This window comes from Columba livia, chromosome 1, assembly GCF_036013475.1.
Source record: "Columba livia isolate bColLiv1 breed racing homer chromosome 1, bColLiv1.pat.W.v2, whole genome shotgun sequence".
Taxonomy (NCBI): Eukaryota; Metazoa; Chordata; class Aves; order Columbiformes; family Columbidae; genus Columba; species Columba livia.
Window position 1 is genome coordinate 76709451 of NC_088602.1, and position 21867 is coordinate 76731317.

Genomic DNA, 21867 nt, shown 5'->3' on the forward strand with positions numbered 1-21867 from the left:
CTTAGATTTTGAATCTAGGATGAACATGCTATGTTTCAGATTGGAAAAACAATACATGAGCAAAGTTAGGCAATTTTAAAAAACATTTTCCCACATCACTCAAAGCTGTAAAATATATCCCCCACCAAATGACAGAAAATAAAACTCACCTTTGTCTAGAGAAGTAGAGACCTTGCAAGCCTGGGAAATTGTACCTTCAAGGGCAGCATGTCAGATTATTATGAATGAGAAAAACAAAGCTATAGTACCAGGGTTCACCACGAAACTGGCTGGCCTAATAACATGCAGGTCTTGGTTGCACGGTCACTGTTTACTGACAGTCATATCAAGGATGAGCATTAACAGCCAAATTCATTGTAGTTACAGAGTTAGGTAGGGGGCCGGAGTAAAGGAAAGCAGCAGCAGGTAGTAAGAAGTCCTGTTTTTTATATGAACAGTTTTATTGAATTTTAGACAATTAGAAAGAACAAAGAAAGAGGAGCAAACAGTCTTATGGAGGGTAGGAACCAGAAGAGCTTTCCCAATAGAGGAGGGGACCCGCTGAGGGCAGTGTTCCTGTAAATGTCACACAAGGGTTGTTACAAAAGCAGAGTGAGTGTGTCTGGGCTTTTCTTTGATTGTTTTCATTTTTCCTCCCACATTAGGGTTTCCAAACCACTCTTCTTCCCCATCAATCCTACCACCCAGCAGCAAAGTGAGTAGACAGGCAGGAAAGAGGACTGCTCTGGTGAAACATGCACAGAGCAGCTGCCTATCTGCACCACGGCAGGGGTTTGCACCCACTCTGGATGGAGTGGTGTAGAGGGGGGAAGAAGAGAGGTTAGACTTTTCTTCTTTTTCTTTTTCTTTTTCTTTTTCTTTTTCTTTTTCTTTTTCTTTTTCTTTTTCTTTTTCTTTTTCCTTTTCTTTTTCTTTTTCTTCTTCGTCTTTGTCTTTTTTTTTCTTTCTTTCTCATTTTCTTTCTCTTTTTTCCCTCTTTCTCTTTTTCCTTTTCCTTTTCCTTTTTTTTTCAAAAAAGGCACAAAATCTGAGCCAAGCTTCAAACTTAGTGCTGCCTGAGAGCCCCCAACCTCCCAAAACACCAGTGTGCCCATGTGGGAACCCAGCCCTCACCTCTCCCTCCTCTTCCTCAAAGTCTGTGCTTACATCTGAAAGGTACTGCTTAGGCAGAAGTCCCTGCCCAAGGTTTGTACACTGCTAGGGAAAGTAAAGCCGTGCCGGGACAAGGGAAGTGGGGATGAGGAAGAGTCTGTTGGAATAAACAGACCCTTTTTCCAATGTAAGAGCTGCGGAAAGTCACCTGTGACTCCCCACATTGCTTTTCCAAGAGCAGACCTGAGAGGGCTCTGGTTCTTTTGGAGGTGATCACTGCCTTTACATGTGCCAGGGCTGGTGTTATGCAGGAGGGCCAAGGCACCCGTCCAACCATGGACCCCTTGAGCCTGTGCTCTCTAGGAGGGTCCCAGACCTCATTCCAGCCCTCCAAATGGCACCAGGTTCCTTCAGCAGTTTCAGCTCTTGGCTTTGATTAAGGCTATTCAGTTGCAATAGAAAAATAATAGGTGCCAGCCATAACCAACTCCCTGGCTGTGTGGAGATGGCAGAACCACTGGCAGATGCCACCAGTGCCCAGCCCTGGGACGTTAAGGGAAGTAGAGGAGGCAGAGACATAGCACATGGGCTTTCACAGGGTCACCCCCTCTATTAAGCCCCTGATTTCACTCTAAGGAAAGCGGTTTGGAAACAAATCCTGTCAACCTCAGCGTCCGGGAAATCTGTGCGTGTGGGAAAGCAGGGATGAAAAATGTGATGCTTCCATGGATGGACCTCAAGCACAACATGTGCCATGCCAGCCAGACCTGGACAGCCCGATAAGGCAACCAACCATGCAAACACTAGTGTTGTGGGGTTTGAAGCCACCTGCCCCAAAACAGATTAGCCCAGGGGCAGCAGACACCTCTGGACCTGCATGCTGCTCTGCCACACCACGCTGCTCCTCTCTGCCTCCTGAATAACCCCAGAAACACCCAAAAAATAAAAAAGTGAGCCCTACAGCAGCAGCAGCAGCGAGGCACCCTCGCCTGCATGGAGTCCCTCAGGAAAAGACATTCCACGCACCCTGAGCTAGCGCAGGAAAATCACCCGGCCTGACGAGGACCTGTGTGTATCTGTGTGTGCGTGTTGGGGTAGGGGAAGAATTGCAAAAAAAAAAGACAAACGCTCCCTGGTCTATGTTCTCACCCAGCTGCTCACTTGGGCTGGTTGGCTGCTGTGCCTCCATCTCACCCCTCCAGCCCGGCCCGGGTCTCCTCATACCCAACCTCAGCCCACCACCCTCCTCACCTGGCAGTGGGGTCAAGGCCTTGGGGAGAAGACTGGGACAACCATGTTGAGGCATATCCTGCCTCAGTACCTCTCCCCGCTCAGCCCTCCCTGCCACAATGCAGGCTGTCATCCTCATGGAAATAAAACAGCAACAACAACAGAAAAAAAAAAAAAATATATATATATATCTCCCAAAACCTCCCTGAAAGACCCAAATGGATGGAATCGACCCTCAACAAAACCAACGGGAAACAAAAGTAAAAGTCCCCGCCAAGGTCAGCGCCAGGCACATGTCCCAGCTGGAGACCAGCAGCCAGGAGTGCGTCCCGACCTCCCTGCTCCCCTGGCCTTGGCGCGTCTGTGGTGTCCACCAGCACAAGGAGCCCTGACAGCTGAGGGGGGATGTGGCATAGCTGGGGCTGTCCCACCGTCCAGCAGCGGCCTCGGCAGGGGAGGGCAGGGGGGAGAGGCGTGCGTGTGTCCCTCCACCACCTCACAGCCTTTCAGGAAGGAGTATGGTCTCTTCTCCCCAGCAAAAGGCCCCTTGCTCAGCTCTTGGCTGCCAGCTTGGCCTTACACAAGTGAGCCGGCCCGGCTCTGTGCGGGCACCATGACGGGGACAGCCCCAATCCGCTCCAGCGTGGCCTGGCTGACGGCATAGGAGCGCGTGTGCGGCGGCCGTTGCTTCCTGCTGACTGAGCCGTTGCTCCGGATCACCTCCTGAGGGGACGGCGCCGTGCTGGCCGTCACCACCAGCGTCTTAGGGGGAGCCGGGGACGGGTGGCCGCCGTTGGCATAGATGGGGCGGGTGCTCGTGCTCCCCGAGCGGGAGAAAGGGGGCTGCTGGGCATCATTGCTGTTGCTGAAGCGGGTGAAGGAGTCTGTGGCATGGTTGGCTTTGGGGTCGTTCCAGTAGCGGCTGTTGTAGGTGTTGGATGAGGTGAGGGTGTCATTCTCTGACGAGGATGCGTCGGCATGGAATGTCTTTGCAGCAGAGGAGCATTTGGGCGGCAGGTCATCCTCCCTAGGAAAGAGAGGGTGTGTGGGTACATGGAGGATGATGCTCCACTTGCCAGGACACTCCCCACCACCACCCCCTGCTGGGGTCAATGCCATCAATTCAAGGTGAAGGACAGCAGCAACATGAACCAGCATTCCTCCTTGGCCTATTTGCTCATGCCTCTTTGCAAGACCCAGGTCTGTGCACATTAATTGCTCTGTGTGCACATCACTGATGCTAAGAACCTGTGCTCATGTGTTTAGGGGGGCAAAACCAGGGGTTGTCACAGCCACTGGTGCTCTGGCAGTCAATACAACTGTACCTGTACAACCAAAGAAGCTGATCCTAAGGAGAGTTGCAGGAAGCTACCAGAAGGAAACACTGTGGCTTTAAAATCAGAGATTACAGTTGTATCTCCAAGGCTTTTCAGCTATCACTGTCTGGTATTGTGGGTCAGGATCCCCACCATGTGCAGAGACACTCTCCTATGGAGCTAACAATGTCAAAACAAACTTCTCAATAAAGGCAATGTTCAAAACAAAATGTGTCATTACTATTCTTCATCTGCTCTCTCCTTTTTCTGGACAGATACGGACATCTTCCCCTGGCCCAGGGCAACACACTCATCATTAGCAAGAGTGAATTTTCTGATTGCCTTCTTACCAGCTGCTGCTTTTGCTGGGTGATCAGAGGTCCCCTGACACCAGCTTTCCCTGGCTCTTACCTTATCTCATTGGGAATCTCCTCCTCTTCTTCTTCTTTGTGTTTATTTTTCCAGTAAAACAGTGCCACGGCCACCAACACAATGCAAACAACAAGCACGACCGCACCTGTGGCCACCGCTCCTGCAATCAGGCCAATGCTCCGAGGGTGGGCTGTGGGGACGATTGAATAGAGAATGGAGAAGAAATCAGAGCTGGGCTGTGGCTGTCCATGAGCATTTGGAGCTACTGTGGCTTGGGAGCAGGGAAAGGCAACGTCCCCATTCCAAGGCACAATGATCTTCTGATAGAGAGGCACATGGTGGCTCACCGCAAACATGGTTACACAGTTTACTGTCACAAGACAGAAGCAGGTGGCCAAGCCTCCCTTGGAAAAATACTTACGTGCAATGACTTGCAGGTCCAGAAGGCAAGTGCTGGTTCCAATGGCATTTGAAGCCACACATTGGTAAAGACCTGAGGACACAGTGCTGATATTTCGGAGAGTGACAGTGCCCTGGACTTGGTCTAGTCAGAGAGAAAAGAAGGATTTAAATCCCTCCCCCCCTTCACGAAAACCATGAAAAGGCAAAGCCAGCAAACAGAGAATTTTGGTGTGAGATTCTTAAGGAGAAATAAATTAAGAAATAACCTTGAGATGGAAGCATTGTGCACACGCACACACACAAGATTAGGTCTTAAGGAGCTTATACTAGATGTTTCTTTTTCTTCTTATAGATGAATTTCTGCAAATGAAAGCTTGGGACTCTCAGCATTGTGTGAGAAAAGGCAGGAAAGACGAGATGTGCAATTACCTACACCCAGATCCATCCGTTAAATTCAGTCCTGCCCTGCAGAATCCTTCGTCTCCCATCCCTGGGCTCCCTGCCCCTGCTCTACGAATTTTCCTCATTCCTGAATTATGTAAAACTTAAATGCTTGAGTATTCTTAAAATACAACAAGATAAAAGGCAAAAGTACAGCTATCACTACTTTGTCAGGACACCTATGTTAAGAAATCTTCTGGATGGTACTTGGGGCTGGGAAATACCCAGTCTGATCTGAGCCTTGCTTTTACACATATCTGAAAGGCAGTTCTGGCAGTAATTTATTGGAGAAGGGTGGCCTCAGCGTGAGAAGCTGGCAGTATTTTCCTGGGATGATTCTGCCTCCGTTCTCCCAGTTTTCAATCTATGAGTCTTTCATTTAGTTTGAAATACAGGTGAGTCGGCAGCTGAAATCTCCAGCCACATGCCAACATCTGGCAACCATGTTCTCTCCCTCCCATTCAACCAAACACTTGCTCCTCAATGGGGAACATGCTTCTGTACCAAAAAAAAGCCCTGAAAATTTAAGTGACCACTGGAGGGTACCTAGTCCACCATGGGCTCTAGGAATCTTCGTTCCAGTAAAGCAAACATGCAAGAGATGGCAGACACTCAATGAGCCATGCCACCTCTGGCAGCTCAGACAAAGGAAAGCCCAGGCTATCACCTGGGAAACAGTAGGATAATCAACAGAATGAGCACCTTGTGTGGCAGTTGGGGGCAACTTGGGAACATTGTCCAGTTTCTCCCAGAGGTATGTTGGCCGGGGGATGCCTTCTTCTGAGCTGCAGGTCAGTGTGATATCGCTGCCCACATCCAGGGACCCCTGGATTCTGCAAAGTGGAGCAGAAGGAGGAACTGCGAGAGAAGAGGGGAAAGTGACAGCAGATCAGGAAACATGACCAAACAGTGGGGGACAGGCTCTTTCTGGACACATGCGGCTAGGGAAAGCAAGGTCACTGGCATGAGCTGACAAGGGGACAAGAGGGAGGCAGCAGATAAAAACCCATTAAGGTCTGGGGGATGATAATTCACAAAGATTCCTGACCCACCAGCACATCAAGGTTACAGACTACTGCTGATTTTCACAGGACCCAGTACTCCTAGGTCCCCTCCTAGAGAAAAAGAAGGTGAACATTTCTGTGTTTGAGACAGCAATTGTGGTGGGAGCTAACAGAGCTGCAGACAGAATTTGCTGTGGTTGAGTTTTGCTTCATATCCCTTTAATGGCACGTACTTTGGAGTATTTAACATCCTAGGGAGCATCCAGTATTAATTATTTTAATGAAAATGAAGCAAAGATCTAAAGTCCTTCTCTTCTTCTGTTGCTATGTAGAAAACTCTTATGGTCCCTTCAGCTCTCCAGGATGCCCTTGTACTTTGTTCATGTTTCTTTGCAACTTCACATCACAATGCTGCCACAAAACATTTCTCTCCACTGTATTTTAAAACTGCATTATATATTACCTGGATATGAAGATTATGGCCTCAACAAACTCCCACAATACCCACAAGGCAGCCCATCCCTCACCATAGCATCTCCTTGAGCTCCAGTGCATACACTACCATATTACTCTGCTATGATGCACTGTCATGTACAGAGGATCCCCTCTCCCCCATAATCCAAATAAACACACCCAAGACAGTAAGTCCAATGACTCCAATATTCCTGACGCCTCGATCGGGAAGATTGTTGACCAAACATTGGTATGTGCCAGTATCAGATAGCTGAGTGTTGTTGATGAAGATGGAGGCACTGGTGGTTGGCATTGTCACAGCAAACCCCACTCGCCCATAGAACTGGGGTGCACCACCAAAGATCTGACCCCCTTGGTAGAGAATAACCTGAAAAAGAAAGGAAAGCTCAAACAACACTCTGCAGGAGCTGAGCAAGGAGGAAGAACAGCAAGCAAAACATGGGCTTCCAAAGATGAAAGAAGCAATTCCTAAAGCATTTCTAAATAACCACACCTCAATATACAGTTGCCCCAGGCAGAACCATTATGTCAATAAAAATGTTCACAGAGGTAACAGATCAGATATATACCCAAATCTGCTGGCACAGCTGAATTGGCAATACCAGCCTACTTCCTACAATAGTCACTACCCATCTGGACAGGTTTGATGTAGAGAAGCAGAGACTCTCTGCAAGTCAGTGAGTACTTTGCTGGAAAGCATCCGCCCAGTGGAGAGTATCATTTCGAGTCTCAGTCAGTAAGATCCTGTCATGATTTGACAATGCTTACTGAAGATCATTGGGATGAACTGAATGACAGGCAATGCAACCCTTGAATCTGCTCAGCCTCCATAATCAGAAAGCTTATGTAGCGGTGTGAACTCAGACCAAGTCCCTGAGGAGCAAGTACTCTTCTGCACAGGTTCTCACAACTGAATACTGAATGTGATAGGGGCAGTGTGACCAAAGACATATGCATTTAAGAGCAATAGAATTCTTCTGTTGTCAGAGTGTGTTGGCAAAAACGAAGCCAGCAGATCTTAGTTTTATGATTCTTGTGTCCACCATACCATGATAGACTCTTTTCTGATAATGTTCGTAAGAATGGACTTGCATAAGGAACAATTAAAAGGTAAGGAGGGAAGTAAAAAGGAAGATGAGTCTATGAGAGGCTGTGTGTTACAGCACATTTTACATAGATTTCACAGGTTTAAGCCCGTAGCTGTCTCCAGGTCCTCCAAAGCCCATATCCAGCATACCACAGCCTGGATTACAGTTCCTGTGCTCTTTTGAACACACAAACCACCGTAGATCCAAGGCAGCTCTATAATACCACATACATGTGCCTCAGTTGCACATCCTGCCAAGGCAGCCAAGGACACAATGTGCGTCAACAAGGCACTGAAGAAATCAGATTCATGTAAGACCTAGAGGTCGTCTTCAGCAATGAAGGGGCAATGGAGTTCTGGAACAACCAAAGACTAAGGATTGTAAAGGGTCTACATCCAAATCGGCATGAAAAGGGTGGAGAAAAGGAAAGTCCTGAAGAAATACACACTCCAGTAAGAAAATACCTACCTGTTGAGGCTGGTTGGCATTAGAAAGAGGAATGACCATCCAGATGACATTAAGGTTAGTGAGAGCAGCGTTAGTGGTGAAGGTGCAGGGCAATACTGCTGTCTGGCCTCGGGCAACCTGGATACTCCCTGAACTGACTGACACCTCCAGAGGACACACCAGACCTGAAAAGAAAAGGACACCCAGTTCAAGCATTGCAGGAGAAGGATAGCCAGTTCAAGCATTGCAGGTGGCCCCATACACATGCAGGTCCTGACAGCTGCATCCTGTTACAGAACTGTCCCTTACAAATTATTTCAGGCTAAAAAGAATTTTATTCCTCCCTTAACAGATAAGGCTGCTCTCATGCAGACATTTCTCACAGGCAAATGCAGATAGAAAGCCCTTTTAAGTGAGAGCACTCTAGTTTCAGAGCCTCTGAAAACAACAGGTTTTGTTTTGGTGATGAGAAAAAAGCCAGAAGAGCAGCCAAGCTGTGTCTAGGAGATAATGAAATATGTTTTCAAACCCATCAATCTTAATGATGCCCAACATCACTGAAACAGAAAAGACAACTGCATTCCAAAAGTCTTCACCAAGGGGTAAGCAGAGAGCATGCGTATTGCTAAAGAAGAAACACAGCTCTCCCCCTACTTCTGCCCCTCACAAAGACCTGCATGAGCAGAAACATTTTAGTGCTATTTTTAATTTAAAGGGTTAAAAATCTAAATATTTTCCAGTCCAGGTATTTCTATCTAGCTGGTGAAAAATGACTACTGATAATGGAGGATGTCATAAAATCTCATTTATTTTCCAACATTTCCACAATTCACTTCTTTGCATTCCACATAGGCTGGACAGGGCTCAAAGCCTGATAAGCCCCAGCTTCCCAGTGCTGAAGCTCAAGGCTGCAGCTTTTAGATTGCAAGTCGCACCGGGAAATATCTCTGTTCCGGCTGCCAAAATCTTGTCAAATGAAACTAACCAAGGAGTCACCACCACCATTTTGAGTAGCACAAAAATTCTTTAAACCATTTTCCCCACAAAATCAGAATATTGACTACAAAAAACATTTCTGTATATGATAAGTCACTATCTTCTTGTTTAGGACATGTGGGAGGCTGCTGGAGGAGAAGGCAGAGAGTTTTCAAGCTCCAATGCAATATCAGGATATTGCTAGCACCCAGGTGTAGTCTGTGGACTGTCCTATTCTCTTCTTGACTCCAGAAAGGGTTGCCAGCAAAGTTTCTGTTTTCTGCCAAGAGACATTAGTTTGCTGAAGGTGAAATGCTCCATTTCAACAGGTTTCTGTCTGAAACACAAATAAATTGAACAGGCTAATTTCTGAGAAAAAATGCTGAGTGGTCTCTCACATGCTTGTCTTCTGGGATCCTTCCCAGCCTACCTAATGGAGAGATGAGGTGCTCAGAGCCTGGAACCACTGAGCTTCACATGCTACAGATTCAAAGTTTCTATCACCTGAACAGCCTATGGTGAGTTCCTGGGTTTGGACTGATTGCTCTGGAGCTGTGATACCCCAGGATCTTGCAAATTCTGAGCAACCTCCTCCAGACTTCTGTTTCCTCCTCCATATCTCCCACCTCCAGTGCCCCAGGTAGTTTGGGAAGACTCAGAAACACTTCAGAACAGAGCCAGACAAAATGTCATTTTAATCTCTCTAAGAGAAACTAATGAGTTTCTTACTTTGCAGGGAAAAAAAAAAAAAACAAAACACAACAACAAAAAGCCTGACTTTCTGACTTTCCTCACAGGCTTGGAATATATTTTAAAATATGAAACATTTTGGAAATTCCTAGGGAAACAGTTAATCTCTGGTGCTAACATCTCAGGGAATTAGGTGCCCGGATGAGGAACAGTTGGTGAAAGCTTAATCCATCAATCTCCTATGCAGGGCTGTCAGCAGCAAGCAGAAGTAAATAATTTGAAGAGCTAGTAATAAGCATCACCTTTATTACAAGGCATCTGCTTCCAGTTGCATCTGTGGTGAACAGACCATGAGTAGTTTTGGATTCTTCAGTTGTTTATGGCTAGCCAGGCAGTGGCATTAGCCCAAAAACCAGAAGTGATCCGTGTCCACTTCAGAGATGTTTCTTCGTGAATATGACCCTGGTGAGGGATTGTCTTTTCTGTAGGCCTAAATTTGAAGCCTACCCTGCCATGACTACTCATCCAGTCTAGCATTGTCCATGTGCTAAAAAGTGTGAAGGGAGTCACAATAATTTGGACATTTGTTGAATTAACCTCTCACTCCAACACTGTACAAAAAGCTCCTCTGCCATGTTCAATGTAGATTTAATGAGAGGCTTTCCATGAGAGGAAAACAAACTACTCATCTGATTTGGAATAGCAACAAGTGTTCTTCAGCTCTATCCATTATCCCCTTCACTTTCCCCTCCAAGAAAAACCCACACAGCCAAATTTTTGTTATTCAGGAAAAGTAATACTTACGTGTGAGTTTTCACTAATAGCAAATTTACTGGAAAAGTTTACAGTTTGCATTGCAGGATTAGTTACATCAATCACTCAGTAATTAAGATGATGTGATTTTCATACCTAACCACCCTCTTGCTAATCCTAATATTTACTATTAATTGATTGTAAACATCCTGCAGAATAATAAAAACACTAAAACAGAACATGCATAATTTATTCACTGTAAAAATATTTTTCAGTACATTTGCAGATTTCCCAATCTACTTATGAACAATTCAAAAAAGGAAATAAAACACATAATATACCCTTTGCTATGCCACTACCCCACTCTCACTCTGCAGCACCTCAGAGCCCCCATAACCTCCTCCTCCTTTCAAGGTACCATAGCACCCCTTTTAATTTGGATGCCGTGGAGTGGTTTCTGCGAGGCGGGAGGGTGGGCACTAAGGAAGACCTGAGTTCCCCGTCCATTTCTCTTGTCAAGGGAAGCCGCTTTGAACCTGGGCATGGAAGATGAGCACCCCTCCACCACCACACTGTCCTATCATCTCTGTCTTGTTAAACCAGCAGGCAAGTCAGCTCCTCAGACTTGCTTTTGCCTCATGCATTCCAGGGCCTGTCAGCTGCTCTTTGGCCCAGGATGCATACAAGTCAGGCAGCACTTAAGGACTCATTTTGTTAAGCTAAGTGGCACCTGCAGGGCTACAGCTGGGGAAAACACAGACAACCGCTTCTGACAAGTAAGCTGAAACAAGGCGACAGGAGAGTCAGGAGACCAAATGTAGGCAAAGTCCTCTTCTACCAGCATAAGCAAGGAGGTAGGCTGGTGTGTTAACACAGCACTGGGAGGGCACTACTACAGTGTGACCCTTCTCCCAGGGAGACAGCTGAAAGAGCAAAGATAAAATCCTCTGCAGAAGCTACAGTGTCTTTCATTATATCTCAGACTACTAGAAAATGTAACACATTTACACATGCCCTTGTCCATCTATGCAAGGATCTATGTGACTGCATCCTTCCACACCAATACTCATGCCCAAAACACAGGTGGATGCACATTTATAAACATGTGTCCAGGAAGACACCTAGTAGGAAAACTCAACCAAATGTTACATGTTTAAACCTCTCAAAATTAGTGGTTGTAAAAATGTGGCTTTGCATTAATGCAAAAGGAGGGAGACAGGGGAGAGAGGGATGAGGAAATTTCAAATTTAGCATATCTATTGGGATAAGGCTTTTTCAATGCAGCCTAAGGAGCAAAGACTTGAATTCCCTTTGGTAGATATAAATGCAAATATAGATATACGCATACACACACAGCCCAATCTACTAAGTCAAATTATACATAAAAGGTCAGAAAAATCAAGCAAAGGATTTTGAAAAGGGTCTTCTTTTTGCAAAGGTACACAATCCAGATCTTTTGTAAGTATTCAGAGAAGTTTAATGACTTCTGAGAGACATCAAGAATTGATCACTACCAAATCATCTCTTAGAATTGGATTACAATGGCCCACTCTTGTATGTGCTGTCTCCTCCTTACTTAGTAATGAAGCATTCCTGTAAGCAGCATGCCTGAAGGAAGAGCAGGGTACACCACTGTCAGCAGAAAGAGGAATGGGCCCTTCCTTTATGTAGGACACTTTGATCTTAGCTTGATTCTGCAAACGGCTTTCTCCTTTGATCCCAATGCATCAAGCTTTCGTCACTAATTAGAGCAGATGCTCCATTTTTTTTGAACCCTACCATGGAACTAGCCAGCAGAACTATGTTTCAGCTACAGAGGCTCTTCTAGAATTTCTTCATATTTCCAGGACCAAGTAATTATTCTGGCAACAGATCACTGTCAGTTCATTTTTGATGGGTCATTACTGATTTTCCAAGTAGCACACTTAGGTCCCTCCCCTGCATCCATGAAGGAGTCCATGTAGATAGTTCACAGGTCATGATACAAGCATGTAGAGCCCAGTCTGGCAATCAGCATTTGCCTCCCTGCTGGGTATGAGGAAGAGATGGATGTTGCCACATGTTGGCTAGCTGTCCTACAAGGGCTGCAAGCCTAAGAAGCTTCAGAATATATCAGATGCAGTAAAGTTGAAATACATGGGCACATCTTAGAATTTTGACTCATACTATGTTGACGGAAAATGTTCCCAGCTCCTGCCCACTGCCACACCTGTGTGCCAGACATCACCAGCAAGACTAACAAATCACCTTGGCTGACAGCCACATGAGTGAAATGAGGACTTCCACCAGCATCACATCAAATCAATAGACCAGATTACAACATGAACAGCTAATGCACAATCACCAGTCCATATTACCATGATGGCAGATGGTCACATACCACGGGGGCCTCAGAGACTGCAGAGACTCTCCCTTTCCGGAAGCACTGTGGTCATCCTAAGGGCACATCCTCCTCTGCTTCTGGATCATCCCCAGCACCTGGTTTTTAGAGGTGATCATGCTCAGCAACATATCTGGGTGTCATTGGCTGGCTTGCAGTACAGGGCACAGAGAGGGTCTTTCCCTTGCCCTGTATTTAGCTTAGGAGTGTTGATCTCCCAGGGTCAAAGAAAAATAGAAGTTTCTTTGGAAGGTCAGTCATACCATAAAAGCTCCTGCCATGCCTCACCTTCTGGAGGGCACTCTCTACTTTGCAAGTACCCCCAAGAACTGTGGGCAAATCAGCAGAACTTGGCATCTGCTAGCAGCAGCCTCCTGATGCTCAATGGCGTGGGAGGCTGAGCCAAACCATCACACTGGGCTAGCATGACTTTGCATACACGGAGACCAGGGTGCAGATTCACTCTGCAGTGCTGGCAAGCCAGGGAAGCAAATGGTCGGGGGAGAAAGGAGAGAGGAAAGTGTGAAAGGGAAAAAGAAAAACTCAGCTGCTTGAATTTTGCATCTCCAGACCTCCAGGGACAACATGCAGAAATGTGTGTGGCTGGGGAAAAATGAGAATAAACCTTCCAGCTGTATCAGCTCGCATTCAAGACCCAGCGAATGGCTCCCCCCTATCCCAGTGCAATTAGCAATCCTATTGCCATGTGCTGGGGAAGATGCCTTTGGCAGCATGACATTTTGGGTCCCTCATTAGAGAGGTGAAGATGAGTTCATTCAAAAGTTTCAAGAACAGAGTAGAAACACAATGTTCAATCTGGCAACTGCAGGCAACAGAGGGGGAAACTGCAGAGTAGTCATTTTCCTGAGATAAAAGGAAAACACAAGTCACTGTGCCTTTGGCCTGCCTCACATCTCTGAGTCTGGGACCAAAGCTGCCTTCTGTGCTAAAGAAGAGAAATGTCTCCCACCCCAAATGAGCTGAGGTGCATTGCCAACTCAACACGTTGAGCAGCAGCAAAACCTACGGCCCAGGAAGGCGTGACTCACAGCTGGAGGAGAAAGTAACAGATGCAGGGAGTACTTCTCCTCCAGGACCTGCTAACGCAGCAACCATCCAAAAGCCCCTGAAGGAGCCTGACTTGCAGTTGCAAGCACTGATAACATTGAAGTTGTCCAGCATCCAGACAGACTGCTCAACAAGCTGTTTGAATATTTGTCTTGCCCATTCTCACCAGAGACCGTAATTCTAGATGTGATATACTTGCTAGTTCAGAATCTATCTAACTAAAAGCAGTATTCACCCAGTCAGGAGGCAGCTTGCGGTAGACTTCACTCTGCTTCTGGAACCAGCATCACCAAGAACTCCAAAGGAACACAGACCTGAGTTACTGCCCAGCTAGGCTGAATAATGCTTGGTAGAGGCCCCCTTGCAACAGTTATACTGGGAGCTAGGAGAAATGGTGAGAAGAAGGGAGGGATTCACCACACTATAGCCTTTCTGCCAGCTCACAGCAAGGAGAAGGCAAACTTTTGTCTAGAGACATCCTCAGGGTGATTGCCTCTGTGCCCCAGTTTGTAGGCACATGGAATCACAGAATCAAAGAACAATTAGGGTTGGAAGGGACATCTGGAGCCTCTGGAGATCATCTAGTCCAACCCATCTGCTAAAGCACGTTCATCCAGAGCAGACTGCATAGGAATGTGTCCAGGTGGGTTTTTAATGTCTCCAGAGAAGAAGACCCCACAATCTCTCTGGGCAGCCTGTTCCAGTGCTCTGCACCCTCAAAGTGAGGAAGTTTCTCCTAGTGTTTAGGTGAAACCTCCTGTGCTTCAGTCTGTGAAGAGACATGTTATACAGGTGCTGCAGGGAGCCTTCCCCTTTAGCAGTCTTGTTCAGTACTCAGTACCCCTGCTTTCTTGTAATTCCCAGAGGTCTCATCAGCGGTGCTTCTGGGCCCCTGCCCTTCCCTCTCTGCAACCCAGCCATGCAAAGTCACACTTGTCGATCTTGTCCCTTCTCCTCACCCTGTCCAGCTCTTTCTACACTATACTCATCAAAATGATTGGCAAATACATAGCTCAGACCTAAAACGAGAAACTGCAACTGGACAGAGTTTGACCATTTCATTCTCTGAAGCAGCTGCACTGAACTTTGAATATCTCAGGCATTAGACTGAGAATTTATTACGAGTAAGTTCTTTGCTTTTTTTTTTTTTGAACACAGACAATATCCCAAAACAAGGCTCATGCTGGCTCTTTCCAGCTCACAGGTCCAGCAATGAGATAGTAACCTGACAGTGCATAAAGCAAAATAACTTCCAACTCTTTCCTTGCTATCTTCACTGTCTCTGCAGGACAGACTGGAACAAAGAGCAGGAAAACTACCACATCTGGCATGGTTTTAGGGCAAGATCTTTGTTACATAGATGTTAAACCTACAATAATGCTAACCTTTCCTCTGAGGTCTATACAATGTTACTCTCTCTGTTAAATGCAGGTCAAAACCCAAGCTATTCTCTGAGCACCTTTGCCCCTGCAGAAATCATCAGACACAACTGGTGGTATCTAGTCATCCCTGCAGCATGGAGCATCCCAAGTAAATAGCTCCATTTTACCACAGTAAGAGCAATCCTAGGATTGCTGCCCAGCCTGTAGGATGTGCGGGCTAGCAGACACTAATCCACAGAGAAAACACAATGTCAGGGTCTTGGAATTGAGCCCTGCAGCATTTCTTGCTGAGCAGTCCACCAGCTGATCACGGACACTGGCTACCCGTAAATCTGTGCTGGTCATTCTGACTCTTCTCCCTTATCATTTACAATCTCATCTGAACTAGACAGAAAGATAACAGTGAAACTTCCTGCTTACCCACTCTGCTCTGGCCTCAGCTGTTGGCCTGGTGAAGAGCGGCCATTACCACCCCTGCCACTCTCCCTTTTAGAAATAGGTCTTTCTCTGCAGGCCAGCTCAGAGGGGGATTACAAACAACTGTCTTATGGAGATGACATGGAGCACATCTCCCTGCCCCTGACCTCCCCAATGTGCAGCTGTAGGGGGGATGAAAACTGGGCTTTAAGACCAGAATAAGGCAGGAAAGCTTTCAGCTATATGTATGTCAAGAATGGTGTCAGTTCCCTCCCATGTCCTTGTCAGAGGAGCTGGACTATCTCTTGCAGGGGTAGAAAATGGACTCCCATAACACCGTGAGGAATTTGATTCCTTCCCCATTTCTGCCACAGATTCCCTGTGTCCTGCTGAGCAAGACACTCAGCTCCAGGTATCGTCAGAAGGTCGCTATTAGTGTGAGATCCTAATTTGCTCAGGTTTAGACCTCAAGAGTTTGATCTACTGAACTGCTGAGCATTCAAACCTGCTAGGGAAACTGAGAGGGGCTGTTTTCTCCATGTAGCAGGGATCACATAACATCAAGCTCTCTGTGTAACCTGAACAGTGCTCTTCTAACAGATCTTAATGATTGTGTTAGTCACAGTCTTGAAATGTAAAAGACATCTTTGAACTGTGAGAAGAGTATAGTGCTAGAGCAGCTTGCTAACATGTACAAAGTGGGAACAAGCACCCAAATCTGGTTTACAGATGTCCTAGTGATAGCAGTGTTGGGGGCCAAATGATCCAATGACTCCTGCTATGCCTCCAGTGCTGGCTTCTCTTTTGTGCCTCTATCCAGCCTGGCTAGAGCTGCCAGGAGAGCCACCTTCACAGCTCCTGCTAGCTGGGATGGTTGCCTTGCATCTCTGCTGCCTTGAGTACAGTATGCATGCAAGTTAGAGATTAAAAAAAACAACAACAACAACACACCTGTATTGTATTAGAGCAAGATCATAAAATCAGGAAGGGACATCGACAGGAACAAAAAATAGCATCTGCAATGACATTAGCTAGGTTAAAACTAATCAATCGCTGTGCTCTGGATCATGCATCAATCCCCTCTCCACGGTATAGTGTTGCACAATTAGGTACATTATGGAAAGTTTAACACTTCCATCCGATGCATGCAGTATTGGCTGGAAACAGGCTGCTGTGATCTGAGCTGGCAGTCCTTGAATTCACAGCATTTGCAGAGGACTCAAATAGCAGCTGCACTACTGAGGTTGGGAATTTTTTGCTTTAACAGATAAGCAAGACCAGGGGGGATCCAGGGGCGATCAGGAACTCACTCAAGTGCTTATTCATTGCTCCATTGAACCGAAAGAGTGGAGGGGTGGGAAAGCCTATTTTAGAACACTCTGTGGGACCATTTGGTGCCAACTTTGCCCATCCCTGGCTGTGCCCAGCATCAGAATCATCAATGACTCATCCCTCCAGGACTCAGGTGGGCAGATCAGAAGCATGCATGAGGCAGCGTAACCAAGGTACAAAGAGGGTTGTGGGTCCTTGCAACACAGTACTTTCTTTCCCTCCTAAGGTCCTCCTGGAGGTGCCTGGAGCACCATTTTCCAAAACATGGGCAAGGAGGAAAGTGAAAGTTCAGTTGGGCACAGAATGATATCTTCATATACCTTGTCTTCTACAAAGCTGAGAGTGGCAAACACAGCCCCTCCTCCTTCACCCCTAGTCCTGTATAGATCAGCTTTGGGGAATCCTGCTGCAGTAACTGAAGATGTTGTCATCCTCTGCTATTTGCCTTGTCGCTCAGCACAAGGTTATTGCCACAAAAACAGCAAAAGCAGAAAGGAACCTGTGCCGCCACCTTACAGTCAGGCATTAATTAGTGTAACCTGCTGAGGAAGGTGTAAGGACAGGCTAACTTGCTTTGCTGCAAAAGGGAAAAGCTGCATTGCAGATGTGCTGCCCTGTTCTGCTCACTGCTAGAGTGGAGGCATTCTCCAATATTAGTCAATGTTTAGGGGTGGGAACATTTTAAATGACCACAGACAGTTGCATTAGCTGAAGTGACTTGGGAATGAAAGCTTATCAAATGTTCACGCAAGCACTTTTAAGGTGAGAAGCTCTGCTTCAGTTTGCAGAGAGCCTGCAACAACAGCTCAGAGCTGCAGACTTTCCCATTCAGCTCCCTCACATGCCAACACAAACCTGCCACATCCCACACTCTTAATTATCGCACTGCTTGTCACAGCACATCAGGAAGGAAAATGCACCTTTTACGGCAAATATTTGTATCTGTGTTTCCTGAAAGAGGGAAAAGGCACAGAGATGCAAAGGCATACATTGTCTTCATTTTCCCAAAGCAAGCTGCAAAACCTCACAGAAGCCAGCTCTTAACAGTTGAGAAAAACCACAGTGGCCAGTCACTGTCTCTGAAAGCATCATCAAGCATCCCCATGGTTATGTATAACCACACCTGAGGCCAGCGGAGCCCACAACATGCAATGTACAGAATGAGGCTGCATGGGATGAGATGAGAGCTGTAGGTAACTGGCTTACCTTGGAGTGGGAGTCTAATTAGAGTTCTACCCAGGATCTAAAAGCAAAAATAACCTTGAGTTCCCCCCACCCACACCATTTCCCTGCTAATATTCTCCCAGTACAGCTGAAATGTGTCGTGCTGTGAATCAGTGCCAAGTGCTGGCAACAGCACATGACATTGCTGACACAGCAAAGCAGCCTCCTTCGGGAGAAGGTATCCACTGGTGCCTCTGTGAGAGAAATGTCTCTGCACCCAAGACTGGGGCACAAAGAGTCAGGGTTAGGAAGCCAAATTAAAACAGGTCGGCGAAACTCTACTAAGACACTCACTCCTATTTTCTGTTTGCCGAGCCATAAAAAATACATTAACGGCCCAGCAGCTCTGTAAATGATTTATGGTCAAAAGAATAAATTTCTTCCTTCTCTCCTGTTTTTTTTTTTTTTTTTTTTTTAAAAAAAAGCAGAGCACAACATAGTGATAAACTGCTTAATAAGGGAAAACAACTCGAGTTTTAAATACATTCAATGGTATATTGAGTGGGAAGGACAGAGCCCATAAGCAATAAGATTAAGGCCCAGTAAGGGTAGCTGGCTCAGAGGAAGGCTGGAATATTTGACTTGTGTGTGGTAGGGAGAGGCAGAAGCACAAGGTGCAGTTGTAGACAAAAAGAGATGGGGATGGGAAAGAGAGAACCGGCTCATCAGTGACTTTCAACACTGCTCATAAATGCCTCCCAGAATGCATGTAGAGATATGCACTCTGCAAATCCCTGTACCTCCTGCCTTCATTACAGAAAAAAAATGCCACTGAAATACAGACTGCAAACTCATACCTGAGCAGCTTCTTCTCCTTCCCTGACACAACCATGATTAGGCCAGTGCAAACAGTCCCAACTTACTGTTCAACTACTTTTATCCAATGCACCAAAAGCTACGTCCATCCTTCCCAAAAAGGAGGAAGGACAGAGGGTGATGGACAGAAACGGGGCAGCGCCTGTCTAATAGGACAGTACAGTCTGGATGAAGATGCCGGCACATGATGCTGCATGGCTCCCTCCCCGCAGACACCACTTAAGAGGGCTCCTCTGGGAGCCCTCCGGGAACCTTGGATGGCCACATGAAACCCAGGCCTTGGTGCTGCTGCATCTTCCAGAAATGACAAGGCAGCAAGACAAGAGGAACATGATGCATCCAGCCACCCAGATGTTGAGGGGCTTCACCACAAACAGGAGTGCACCCATGCACACAGGTGTGCTTGTATAACACAAAGCCACTGAGGGCACAGCAGGGCTTGGGGCAGCAGTGAGGGCTCCAAGGAGCTGGCTTTTCCTATGTGAGTAAGCTTCCCTGCAAGAGAGCAAAGGCTGGGCCAGACTGGGATCAGGCTGGAGAGGGGCTGAGGGCAGTCCCAGGAGGGAGAGGTTAGGGAGAGGAATGTGGGGCTACAGTAGAGTGTGGGAGCTGGGGTTCGGGGTTAAGGAAGTACAGGGGATCATGAACAGCAAGGCCTGGGGTAAGAAATTACTCCCCAAGAAATGGCCCCACATCTCCAAGCCAAATGAAGGGGAGACCCCACAATGTTTCCTGGGGTACCCACTTCACCTGTCTTTCCCCATTACCAGGATACTCCAGCATCATCATCACCCCGTGGCTAGTTATGATGGCCTGTGGGGTGTTATGATGGGCTGGTCCCTCAAGGGGTGCTTAAGACAAAACAAAATAAAATTAGGAATTAGGAAAAAAATAGGAAATTAGGAAAAAATTCTTCATGGAAAAGGTTTTCAGGCATTGGAACAGGCTGCCCAGGGAAGTGGTTGAGTTACCACCCCTGGAGGTGTTTAAAAGGCATTTAGATGAGGTTCTTAGGGACATGGGTTAGTGCTAGAGTTAGGTTATGGTTGGACTTGATGATCCTGAGGGTCTCTTCCAACCAAAATGACTGTATGATTCTAAATAATTTAAAATAAAGCAACCCCTGAGAAGACAGAAACTAGTCACTTCTGAGAATAAAACTTTTCTTTTATAGACTGATCCCATTCTCCTTGAGGTCAGAAAGGGCTGTCACCATGACAAGTATCAAATTCTTAAAAGATCTAGTCCAGCACCCTACAAGTTTTGGCTGAGGCAATGCCAGCAAGTCAGCTATCTGCTTTCCACCCCAGTTTTGTGTCTCATGTATGAAATGCTTTCACCCTGTGGAGCACACGAGCTTTGCAAGTGAAAGGATATTTGGCAGATGTTCTTTGGTGTTCACCGTGCTTTTGAGCCCTCCTAAAACTTCTTGTGCTCTATGACTCAGCTCTGAGTCCTGCTTCACCTGTGCTGCCGCCTGCACGGTGAGCTGAGTGCCCACATAGAGCTGGGGCCACTCAGCCAGACACGGATGTACGAACTGATTTCATATGTCCTAGCAATTCCACTAAAGGCAGTTGAGCCACTGGAAATACTTTGTATGTTTAAAAATGAAGCACATGTTTAAGTATCTTGCCAAATCGGGGCTTAAAGGTCTAATCACATTTGCATCCATTTTGATAACAAAACTCCTGTGGCTCACTGGTATGAGAGAGAGCCTTTAAGTGAGAACAAGCACAACCGCAGTGAAACTTCCTCATCTCATACATGATGCTCAAAATAAGCCTGATAAAAGCATAAAAGCATAATTTTCAATCTCCAAAAGAAATCAGATTGAAACTAGCTTTCATGGGGATGTTCAAAGATATTAGACTTCCACATTGCTAATCCCAAACTACTTTGGATGTAAAATTATTAACATTATTAAACACAAACAAACAGAAAAGAAACTAAAAAGGCAGGCTCTTTTTCATTTAAATTGAAAAGAAAGGAAAACCCAAATTTGTCTTCTGATCTGGCAAATGTCAGGTCAGTAATTGAATGTTTCAGATTATGAGTTGAGCTGTCAGAAAGAGGTTGTAAAAGGACAATTTTCCACTGGGAAAAAAAAGAAAAGAGTTTTCATTAAAATCAAAATAGGTTGTAAGAATATCAACTTTGATGACATTTTCAGTAAGTGAAGAAAAAATGAATTGCTTTGACTTTCCCATTTAATTATGGCAATATTGGCACACTTCAGTTCAATAAGGTAAAAACACTTTATTTCAATCAATTTAAACTTTTGTCATATATTTAGATATTACATAAATTCTGACTTAGCATAATTTTATTCAGTAATAGTACAGTGTTATATACACACACATACTTAATATGCTATGACCTTTCAGCTTCATGTGAATCTTTTCCCATTGGAAATGTCTCCTGATTTTTGTTCCATCCACTAAAAGATCCAGACTCTCACTGTGAGGGGATACAAACTAGAGAGGATGTATTAGGACTTCCCTGGAATGCACGACCAGTTCATTGCCAGCTTTAGCTACAAACACCTCCAGCCCAGTCTTCTCATGGCAACACCCAGAGATCAAGAGCTGTAGGTGTTGCCACATGAAGTTTGGTCCTGATGTGCTCAAGTGGCCAGTGTCAGGCACAGACATTCCCACACGAGCCACAGGAGCACATTCATTTAAGCTCTTTGTTGTACTTTCCCTGAATGAGACTTGTTCCCTAGCTCCCTGTCCTCGGGAGTGCCATCTTTCCTACCTCCCTGCCCCAAAACCCAAAGCTTCGGTGTGAATGTTGCTAACTATAAATCAATTTCCCACTCTCTAGTCATTTGGGCTTATAATTCCCACACTGCATGGTGGAAGCAGGACCAATATATAAAATGTGCGCAGCCAGATTAATGCAAATCTGCTGTCGATTTTCTGTATGCCCTCTCACCGTGGGGGCATGTGCCAGCACAGG

The 21867-nt window shown here is 46.0% G+C and overlaps 1 protein-coding gene across 2 annotated transcripts in view; it reads right to left on the bottom strand.

Moving 5' to 3' along the window:
• Positions 1-416: 416 nt before the first annotated feature.
• IGSF11 (immunoglobulin superfamily member 11) overlaps positions 417-21867 on the bottom strand; it is a 110871-nt gene continuing 89420 nt past the window's right edge. For both annotated transcript variants that reach the window (XM_065063178.1, XM_065063173.1), the window contains exons 2-7: positions 7888-8051; positions 6491-6698; positions 5556-5711; positions 4432-4554; positions 4050-4200; positions 417-3349 (exon numbers count right to left, since the gene is read on the bottom strand). In XM_065063178.1, the coding sequence (XP_064919250.1) occupies positions 2899-3349; positions 4050-4200; positions 4432-4554; positions 5556-5711; positions 6491-6698; positions 7888-7926 (1128 nt within the window). In that variant the 5' untranslated portion in view covers positions 7927-8051 and the 3' untranslated portion in view covers positions 417-2898. The remainder of the gene's footprint in view (positions 3350-4049; positions 4201-4431; positions 4555-5555; positions 5712-6490; positions 6699-7887; positions 8052-21867) is intronic.